The sequence below is a fragment of the Papaver somniferum genome, chromosome 3 (genome assembly GCF_003573695.1).
Source record: "Papaver somniferum cultivar HN1 chromosome 3, ASM357369v1, whole genome shotgun sequence".
NCBI classification, from domain to species: Eukaryota; Viridiplantae; Streptophyta; class Magnoliopsida; order Ranunculales; family Papaveraceae; genus Papaver; species Papaver somniferum.
In genome coordinates this window covers 79,634,944-79,645,552 of record NC_039360.1, presented here as the reverse complement: position 1 = coordinate 79,645,552, position 10,609 = coordinate 79,634,944, and the positions used below count along the sequence as shown (strand labels likewise).

The following is a 10,609-nucleotide window of genomic DNA, read 5'->3' as shown; positions in this document are numbered from 1 at the left end:
TCTAACCCACCCATTTTCCATGCCAGCTGGCCTGACAAACTGACCGCTCTACCATGGTAAAAACATTAAGCGATCGAGTCTCCACCGTTCGGTTGATTTTAAACCTCCAACGGTTCTTTCTCCACCGCTATAAAAATGTGACGTTCATACTAAAAAAATACACCAAATTTTTTACACAAAAAATTTCTATCTTTATCTATCTTATTTTTCAAAATGGCAAAGTTTACACCAACTTGACTTGGCTACCCAACTTGATTTTTCCGGAGTGGTGCTTGAAGCCGCCGTTAGTAAGATATGTGAAGGTTATAAAGAAATAGGTAAAAACCAAAGAAGTCTACAAGTTTTGGATATTAACCAAATCAAACCTCCAACTAAGAAAAGACAAAGAAAAGTTCAAGAGAAGGAAAATTTGAAGGCAAAGACGAAGATAAACAAAGGAAACTCCGTTCACGAGCGCATTGATTGGAAGTATGGTAAAATGAAGAAGATAAACAAGATGAAAAACATTGTCCCAAATTTTTACTTTTAAAGTCTTTACTGTAATAAGTTATGTCATTATCTAGATGAATGAAAGAGGCACTAATGTAAATTAAAATTCTAAACTGTTAATTAAAGATGCACTAGTTTTATATTAATAATATCTTAAAATTAAAATTTGATACAAATGATAGATGCATCATACAAATGAAAGATGCATCATATTTGGGAAGCTAATCTAAACTGATCATATTTGGGCAACAACCTCAAGATAAGATAACAACCATCAAATTGAAAATCTTCTCCCACTCTGTTGCGTCATTCGAGCCGACACATTTGCTCCACATCAAATGCGTTTTGGCCATTTTGTCGGTTTCGATAGCCTTCAATAAGTGCAGCAACAAACAACTTCACATCCCTGCTGATTATTCCGAAGCGATGACACAATCAATTTTCATTTCGATTATTGAGGTCCAATGTTTCTTCCTGAAATCTCTGAAATATGCGACTCCATACAATCTCTTGATGTTGATGTTGTCCATCATTTGCCATATCTTGTATAACAAAAACATAATGCCTGCAAATGGATTCATCTTCAGCTATGTTAAATTTGCGAGCTCGAACTCGAACTGACATATTGGATTTGCGGAGTAAAAGAATAGAGATTAAAGAAATGGTGTGAGTTGAAATGAAATTTGATAATTGCATTTATAGGATGATGAAATTATGAACGTTAGATGAGATGATATGGGCGGTCGAGTCTAGACCGCTGGCGATGGAAACTACACCTACCGGTTTTCTCTACACCGACTCGACCGCTCGGTAGAAATTTGACCTGGCCTGGCTATATTTGACCTACCAGTTTGCTTGTTTGCCAGCTTCATAGTGGGTGCAAAAATGGCAAATCAATAGATCTTCCACGCCCATAAGAACCGGCCTAGCCATTGAAATCAGGATTCGTAAATGATAAAATTTTGTATTTCGGAATACACTCATTTTTGATAAGAATATAGAGCTTCGTAAAATAAACATATCCTTAAAATATTAGCTTCAACATAATTATTTGACGTTTATTAACAAAAAAAAAAAGTACGTTGATTAACTACAACATAATTATTTGACGTTTATTAAAAAAAAACAAACGTCTCAACTGTGAGATAGTGAGAATAAACATGTGAGTTCCCATCATACATAGATGAGTAGATCCATGCATGTAGTATCATAACAAAGCCACCGTCACTAGCACACTTGATGTCTTTCTCAGTACCGAAGACTAAAACAGTCAAAGTCAAACCAAGATTCCCTTAAATTTTAAATTTTCAAATTATAATAAAAAATAAATAAATAGTAATTAAGGTTATTTTTCTCCATCGTATTCCGTTAGCGAGCGAGAAAATCGGTATTTCCTTTTCTTTCTCCTCTTCACAGTCCCCACTTACAGTGGAGCGAAAAAAAGGAAACTTGTGAGAGAGAGGAAAAAGGAAAGCAGAAAGAAAGGAAAGAAATTAAGAAAGTGAGCATATCATATAATACCATTCAAGAACGAGAAAGAGGGGAATTTTGAGATCTAGGGTTTCAGAAACAAACAATGGCTAGTTTTGAGAGGGAGAGATTAGCTATTACACTCAGTAGTACAATACCTGGATCACCAATTTCTAGGGTTTTAGATATTAGAACAGCTACAACAACAACAACGTCTAGTTCAATGAATGTTAAAAGCCCTTTTAGTGACGAGAAGATTTGGATGCGTCTTCGTGAAGCAGGGTTTGATGAAGAATCTATTAAAAGGAGAGATAAAGCTGCTCTCATTGCTTATATTGCTAAGCTTGAATCTGAGGTATTCTATTTTAATTTCATTGATATTAATTTTTGTTTAGGTTTTACTTTTTTTTCACTGGTTTCTTGATTTAATTTTTTCGAAAAAGGTTTCATCTTTATTATATGAAATAAATTTTGGTTTTATTTTTAGTTAGGTTCATAGGATTAGACAAATATTGTTTCACAGATTGTATGATACAAGTTTAAATGATGATGGATTAATTTTGTATTGTTGATTATAGTGGTTATTTTGAATTTTCCAGTAATTCTCGGTGATATAAGCTAGGAACAAACAATGTACAGTTTCGGACATGCATGAACCCTGAAACTAATCGATTAAAATATCCTTTAAATTCAACCAATGAATTACCAGAGAGTATTGAAAATGTAAGATTAGATACTACATAGAGCATAGAGCATAGAGCTTGTTCGTTTGAACGATTGGATAAAAGAATTTAACAACATGTGTATAGTGTGTATGTTTACATTCTAATCACTCTTATACTGCCTTTTTATGATTTTGCTATAACTGACCATGTACATCATGTCTATTGATAAAGGCAGAATTGTTTTTCGATCTTGTGTTCTTAGTTTCACTAGCGTAGAGACTAATTGCGGGACATTCTATTTCTACTTCCTGCAGGTGTATGACTATCAACACCACATGGGTCTGCTTTTGTTGGAAAGAAAAGATTGGACTTCCAAATATGAGGAAGTTAAAGCTTCTGCTGATACTGCTGAGATGAAACATAAAATTGATCGAGCAGCACATCTATCTGCTTTGGCTGAAGCAAGGAAAAGAGAGGAGAGTCTGAAAAAGGATTTAGGAATTGCGAAAGAGTGCATAACAAATGTAAGATATTTTGAATGTATTTCCTGTTTTGGGAAAGAATTGTTGCTTTTGATTATTAAATTTTGATACTTCAACTGTTGCCCAAATAACTGTGTCATTTTTCGTTGTAGATGGAGAAAACAGTACATGAAAAGCTACTTGAATCTGCAGAAGCGAAGGTTGAAGCAGAGGGTAAAATGGTTGAAGCGCGCAGTATGTTTGAAGTTGCACTGAAGAAGTTTGCTGAGGCTGAGGCGAAGTTTCATGCAGCAGAGTCTCTAGAAGCAGAAGCCAGCCGATACCATCGTTCTGCAGAAAGAAAGTTGCAAGATGCTGAAGAACGCGTAGATGAACATAGGAGACGTCTACTGACATTCAAATCTGAGTATGCCCTTTCTTCATTATATCTGTTTCTCGTCTTGTTTCCTTTTTTTTTTTTTTTTTTTTTTTTTTTTTTTTTTCTTTTTAGCTTTTGACTGTCTTTTGAGGTCTTCAGAACATAAACCAGAAAAAGTGGAAAAGTCTAATAAGAATCTCCCGCGGTAGTCAGTATTATCTAGTTTCCATTTGAGTTATGGTGAAAGGGAGTGCATTTTTTAGGACCTCTACTTTTGTAAACCTGCAAAAATTTTGTGTTCTTGTCGTTTTCTATGATAATACGTTTTCAATCACATTAGTAACAAGTCCATAGAGATCAGGAATCCAGATAAAAATGAATAGTTGGTGATCTTGAGGAGGACCTATATAGCTCTAATCCTAGGAAATTGTCTTCTTGTAACCTGATAAAATGACCTGCAAAATTGGATACCTTCATTTAAACACGGTTTAGCCAATATGCTTTCAACTCACAAGTATTATTATTCTGTCTTGATTGCTCTATACTAGTCATTATTGTTGACCTCACACACACTTTATGTTAACTACTAGTACCTGGCTATTTGGATAGCTCAATGATGGATATCCACAACCAGAACATTCAGAGAAGGTTCTCCATCCCATTGTTGTGACTGACTCGGGGAATGTTTTTCTTTCTCATTTGCTTGTAGATTCTCCAGTCTCTTATCACAATGACATAACACTGGTTTGTGGTATATGTGTTTCTTTTTCTTGTTTGACATGTTATCTGTAGTTTGGTACTTCCATCTCTATAAACTCTATGAAATCTGAACCAGTAAGAGAAACCCCATCCACAGCTAGTGGGCTCTCATTATATTTTTATTCTATTGTTCAAAAAGAGGCACAAAGTACTATGCACTTTATAGTATCATAGACTACAGTAGTTTAAAAATGTTGTGTAGGCGTGAATTGCGGAATTTCTGCAAATATTATACTGGCATTTTAAAGTGTCCATGATATCTTAATAAAAATAGTTCGAAAGAACTTTTTACTTTAAACGAAACTATATTCTGATATTCTCATTTTCTGATGTGTATGTCAATTGATAGGTGTGATGCTAAAGAGAAAGAAATTAGTCTTGAAAGACAATCTTTATCAGAACGCCAAAAGACATTGCAGCTAGGACAAGAGAGGCTGCTTGAATCACAGGACCTGCTAAACCAGCGAGAGGAATATATCTCTGAAAAATCTAGAGAGTTGAGTTTGTTCGAGAAAGAGTTAGAAGCCACAGAAGCAAAGGTTAGGAAAGAATCCAGAGCTCTAAGTGAGGAAAAATCGGGATTGGACCTTAAGTTGGCTGCCCTTTCAACGAGAGAGAAGGTTTTTTATATTTTCTCTACTCTTATTTGTTTCTCTGTTAGCTTGTGGTACTGCTAACCTATCAATTCGCCCAAACCTATAATCATAGCATGCTCATTTGATATATGCTTTTGGGTATTATGTGTGAAGGCTTGGTTTTACCTTTTTTTTAATACGCAGGCCATTCTTCAAAAAGAAGCACAACTCGGCAAGAAAGAACAGGAGTTACTCATCCAACAAGAAAATCTTGCTACCAGAGAATATGTGAGTCTTTCTCATGTAGTTAATGAATAGGTTTCCTTAGGCAGAATAATTTCCCACTTGACCTAGCATTCATGCTATATCCCGCCCTTTCTAAAGTTTAGCCTTTTCTGTGTTTACTATTGTGTGAAGAGAATTTTCTCCGTGAAAAAAGTTCTATTCAGGTGTGTAAGGATTAGATCAGAGTTTTCTTACATTGCAGTAAACTTATGCAGGATGAGAAGCAGAAGCTTATTATTGAACACAAAGCTTCTTTAGAAATAAAGAAGTCTGATTTTGAAGCAGAGCTGGAACGGAGGCGCAGATCAATGGAGAGTGAAATGGAGACGAAAAGAAGAGCTTGTGAGTTGAGAGAGGTTGATCTCATTCAGAGAGAGGAATCCATCCAAGAAAAGGAACATGAACTAGAAGGACAGCTAAAAGCATTGGTGGAAAAGGAGAGGGATGTTACAGAGAGATTGAACTCAGTGCAAGTGAGGGAGGGAAGTCTTATTGCTGCTGAAAAAGCTATGACATTAGAGAAATTTCATGTGCAGAAAGAAAAAGATGAAGTTACTAATACACAGCTAGAGCTTCAGAAGTCTATGCCTTTACTGGAGAACAAAAGGAAAGAAATTGAGGAAGCACAAGAGAAATTGGAAGCTGCCAAACGCGAAAGCCAAGAGCTGCTGGTATTAGAAGTCAAACTCAAAGAAGAAATTGATAATATTAGGGCTCAAAAAACTGAACTTATGGCAGAAGCTGATCGATTGGTAGCTGAAAAGTCGAAGTTCGAAACTGAGTGGGAGTTGATTGATGAGAGAAGAGAGCAGCTAAAGCGAGAAGCAGAACTTGTGGCTGAGGAGAGAAAGGCTGTTTCTAAGCTTCTTAAAGATGAACGTGATAATTTGAAATTACAGAAAGAAGAATTGAGGGAACAGTTTAAGAAAGAAAGTGAGTCTATTGCTTATGAACAGGAGGCATTTATCCGTAAAATGGATCTTGAACATTCTGAATGGTTTAGCAAGATTCAGCAGGAGCGGTCCAACTTTGTATCTGATATTGACATGCAAAAGAGGGAGTTGGAGAACTGTGTTGAGAAAAGACGTGAGGAAATAGAAAGTCACCTAAGGGAAAAGGAGGAAGCATTTGAGGAAGAGAAGAAGAAAGAGCGGTTATATATAAATTCATTGAAAGAAGAAGTTGTTAAAGAACAAAAACAAGTTGCAATGGAAATGAGAAAGTTTGAGAAGGAAAGGAAAGAATTTTTGTTGGAAAGAACAAGGAGAGAGAATGAACAGGCTGATCTAAAGAAATCTATTGAAGAGCTTCAAGTCCAAAGGGAAAAGCTAAAGGAACAACGCGAGTTACTCCATGCAGATAGAGAAAGAATAACTCTTCAAGTTCAACAACTTCAACATCTAGAAGATCTCAAATTAGCCTCGGAAGATGCTGTTCACACGGAGTTACATCAAGCGAATCCGAATTATAGTAGAAGAATGCTAGCTAAAGAATGTTCTAATGTGCAAACCGCTGGACAAGATGTTGAACTCAAGTCACATATTCCAGAAAAAACACCAGATGCTTCCCCTCCTAGCACCACCCCATTTTCCTGGTTCCGTCGATGTGCCAAACTAATATTTGAACCTTCTCCTGGACATGAAGAAAGCTCACTGGTAAATTACGAAGATGCGAAGTTGTCAGAGGACAACTTTTCTATGGACGCTGGCCAAAAATTGTCCAAGGGGAAGGACGGGGCATTAATGAAAAGTAGGCGTGGGCCAATGAGATATGTGACTGAGAAGCCAGGGTTGATACTTGCAGTGCCTTCACTTGGTGAGAAGGCAAAGAGTACGTATAATTTGAAATCTGGGATCGAAGCACATGTCACTGAAAGTGTCTCTTACTCTGAACATGAGTATATGGTGGGAAGAAAAAGACTAAATGACTCTTCCTCTTGCGATGACGCTGTCACTCCGTTGAATCAAACGCAAAACTATAAGAAAAGGAGACAACACAGAGATGATCTCAAGACTCCAGTTGAGGAATCTACTTATAACTGGTAGGGCTTGTAGGTTTTCTATATTTTTGTTAGTACTTGTAAATTGTTCCTTTTTAACCATTTTGAATTGCACTTTAAAGACCATTCTTTTTTTCTAGTTTCAAACTTTTTTTTCCTGTTGCTAGTGCGGTTTCAACAACAACACTCCCAGCAGAAAATGAAGATGGTATAACTTCATCACTTGAGAACCAGGGAGACCAAGACCAAGCTGGTAATCTGGTAGAAGGTAACCGTAATATCCCAGATTCTACGACTGAGAATCAAGGCACTGACATCTCCTTCGAACATGCCAAATTAGATTCTCTGAAGGGATCCATTTCAGTCTTGGTCCAGGGTAACATTCAAGCGACGGATTCGGATGAATATGGGAGAAGCAATGGTGTAAAGTATCATGATACAAAAGAACCTAGGCAGGTAGATGTGTAAATGGTGTGGTGGTTGTATGATATTCTTAGTTAGGTAAAGTTTTAGAATTTCATAGCTAGTGGTTGTTTGTTCTTGTGGTGAGTTGATACATTTGGGGAATGTCTTGACATTTTAACAGCCTCGTAAGTTTTAACTTGTTTCAGTCTCATAAGTTTTAACTTGTTTCAGTCTTTCGAACTTTAACTACATGGAAGTTACTGATGGCGCAAAATGCCACTTGTATATTCTGAGGCTGACAGGAATGGAAGATTGGGTTCCTTTGATTACCTAGTATTCAAGGAATTTAAAGTAATGCTATAAGGGATTGTGTTATTGAACTGAGTAACTGCAGGTGGAATGCACACATGCAATATAAGAGAAATTGAAGTCTTAAGAAACATTAGGAAAAAAGAAGAAAATAAGCCACTCCTAGGATAATGATTTTCGCCTGCTATGTTTTATTTCTTCCGTGGTATCTTACGTTTCATCCTTCAGTACTACTGTTACGTCCATGCCAGTCCATGGCTAATGCTCCAAATGTTTGCGTTCTTACAAAACAGGCATTATTCTTTCAAGGGTTTTGCTGTAACTACTTGTTCAAAGCAAGCCCGCGAGAGATTTTGTTAGTTTTGCATGCCTCATGAGCGTGAACGCCAATGGAGGGCTGCGGTCCGTTCTGGTTCTCAGGCTAACCGCTTGAGCTAGCAACTCTCAGTGCAGTTTGGATCATGTATTGCCTCGCCTAGCTAACACTAGAGCCGTTGCGACTTTGCAGTAACAATCTGCATTGTGATTGGACTTTGCAAGTTGTGATTTTCGCAGAAAGGTCAACAGAGTGACAACACAAATTACACTTTACATTAGAGTCAAAAGGTTTCCTTGTCCTGTTCCTTGTCAAGTCGATAAAAACAACGAAATTCAGATTAGCTGTTTTCATGTTTAACTAGCTAACGATACCATTAGAATTTAAAATTTCATTGTTCTCTTCTTTGCGGAAAGATAAAATTGATGGTCTGACTTCTAGAAAACAAGAAAGAATGTATAGTTAAGACCATCTTTACGTTATATATAACGTATAAAATCTCCCTTATCTTCTTGACAAGGCCACACTTCTGTATGTCGAGTTCACAGTGTTTGTCTCTTTTTTTCCTTCAAGGCTTCCTTTTTGTGAGCAACAACCTATCACAACAAGCCACATGAGGTGAAAGGCTAGTATATTAATAAGAGGACCACTAAAAAGAAGCTCTCATTGACTTACATTTTTCCAATTTCATTATCATCAAAATGCAACTAGTTTATAGTTGTTTTCTGAGTCGAGAAAGGGAGGAAAAAAGTAGCAAACTAGTTAAATCCATGATCTTATCTTTTTGGGTAATAGAGAAAGAAAGATATATAGTAGAGTGAGATATATAGCATCTCTGTCAAACACCCACCACAGAAAGAACCTTGAGTTGAGCTGTACTAAGATCATTAGAGGAGGACATCCCAGACTTAATTAATTTTTATTAGTTTCAAACATGTAGTACGTCAAAGATTTGAAATTTTGCGCGTACACACAACACACACATAGAGAGAAAGATAGAGCAAGGGTTATTGATTTGATGAATGGTTTTTATGGTGGCAGCCTACCAAGAAGACTAATTATTTCATTGTTGAAACTTGGGAAAGTTGTGTGTACTTTGGAAACTTTTCATACATCTTCGAAGAAGAACAACAGTCTTCTCCTTTATAATATCAAGTTAGTGGAAGAAATCAAGAGTCTAATCAAACATAAAAACATGCATCGATCATGCATGACTTTCACCATTTCTGCTGCATTCTTCTTCTTATATTCTTATTAACAAAGCTTGCTTTTTTACTTGGTCTCTTTTTTTCTCTCCTTTTCTCCTCTAGGCTCTATTATTATTCATTATTATATGTATATATAATTTCTGTCGAGTTGACGAATGTTTTGGGTTTCGAATCATTTTGTCATATGATGAGATCCCATAGTAAACTTTATAGTCTCTTTTTTCTTTGCCGAGACTATGTGTGTCAACGGGTTAATTGGTTGCGTTTTTGAAAAGACGCGTTACTAGCTAGTAGTAAATAATTATTAACGAACACTATTGCTTACAATTATTGTGAACTGTTTTGGTTCATCTAGAATAACTGGCTAGTTGAAAAAATCAGAGCTCATCCCTCTCCTAGTTTAATTGATCTACTTTGGAACAGTTAAATGTATCAAAACTTATGTTAATTAGGGTACGCACTAATATTATCCCAGTTGTGAGCTTGGGTTGGCGGGAGTAGTTTTAAAGCTTTTTCCTTTCATAGCATCCTAAAATGAGCAAAATATTGAACATGTAGATTTATTCTGTGTTGCATGAAACTACCTAGAAAGATCAGCAGAAGCAATGTTCCGAAATACACGTATGTAACGTAAGCGATAGAATCAGCAGAAGAAACTTACAATACACAAAATACTGAGGAAAATTTCACATGGAAATTGGTCAATTTTATGACGCCATGGACACTATAGTGGCAGTCTCCTTCTATCACTTTCGGAGAACGCATATAGTTATGCCTACCGGGATTTTTTCTTGCTGGTTAAGACTGCCAGGGCCCTACAAAAGAAATTTCTTTCCCAGTTTCTTGCGCTCATTTTCAACATGATACTATTAATCATCTAGAAACTGAAACTGGGATCGAAAAACCCATTTAAACTAGGTTCCGACACAGACCGCCATAAATTTGTGTTGTTGTTTTCAACTGTGTCCATGTACAACTAATACTAACCGAGTCGAAGCTGAGTATAAAGAAGATTTCTGTGAAGATGACAGTTGATAACGAGATGGGCGATTTCGGACCACCTCTCCGGTCTTTGTGGTCAAATATTTTGTTCCAAGGTATTCTTTTCCGTTTTTGTCATGGTGTGCATCATTCAACTGTCATTGAATATGAGCTCAGAATGTTCCGAACAATTTGTTCTGGTACTTCTTAGTGTTTGATTTTGAGAACGATAATTTATTGTTTGGTACTTGGTTTTTAGTTACACCAAGACCCGACTTTGGTATTCGCTTGTTCAAAAAACTCAAGTG

At 36.5% G+C, this 10,609-nt stretch overlaps 1 protein-coding gene across 1 annotated transcript; it reads left to right on the top strand.

Annotated features, from left to right (window-relative positions):
• The first annotated feature begins 1,862 nt into the window (after window positions 1-1,862).
• LOC113356603 (protein CROWDED NUCLEI 4-like) lies at window positions 1,863-7,805 on the top strand. The gene is made up of 7 exons (XM_026599778.1): window positions 1,863-2,314; window positions 2,939-3,148; window positions 3,259-3,512; window positions 4,573-4,843; window positions 5,003-5,086; window positions 5,299-7,124; window positions 7,250-7,805. The coding sequence occupies exons 1-7, from the start codon at window positions 2,066-2,068 to the stop codon at window positions 7,548-7,550; spliced, it is 3,195 nt and encodes a 1,064-aa protein (XP_026455563.1). The 5' UTR covers window positions 1,863-2,065; the 3' UTR covers window positions 7,551-7,805.
• Window positions 7,806-10,609: the final 2,804 nt, after the last annotated feature.

What these genes read in the sequence shown, in the direction of transcription:
- LOC113356603 (XM_026599778.1), top strand. Translation starts at nt 2,066, where the DNA reads ATGGCTAGTTTTGAGAGGGAGAGATTAGCTATTACACTCAGTAGTACA. An exon ending in CGAAAGAGTGCATAACAAAT is followed by an intron (nt 3,149 to 3,258) that starts GTAAGATATTTT and finishes TTTTCGTTGTAG; the next exon opens with ATGGAGAAAACAGTACATGA. An exon ending in CCCTTTCAACGAGAGAGAAG is followed by an intron (nt 4,844 to 5,002) that starts GTTTTTTATATT and finishes TTTAATACGCAG; the next exon opens with GCCATTCTTCAAAAAGAAGC.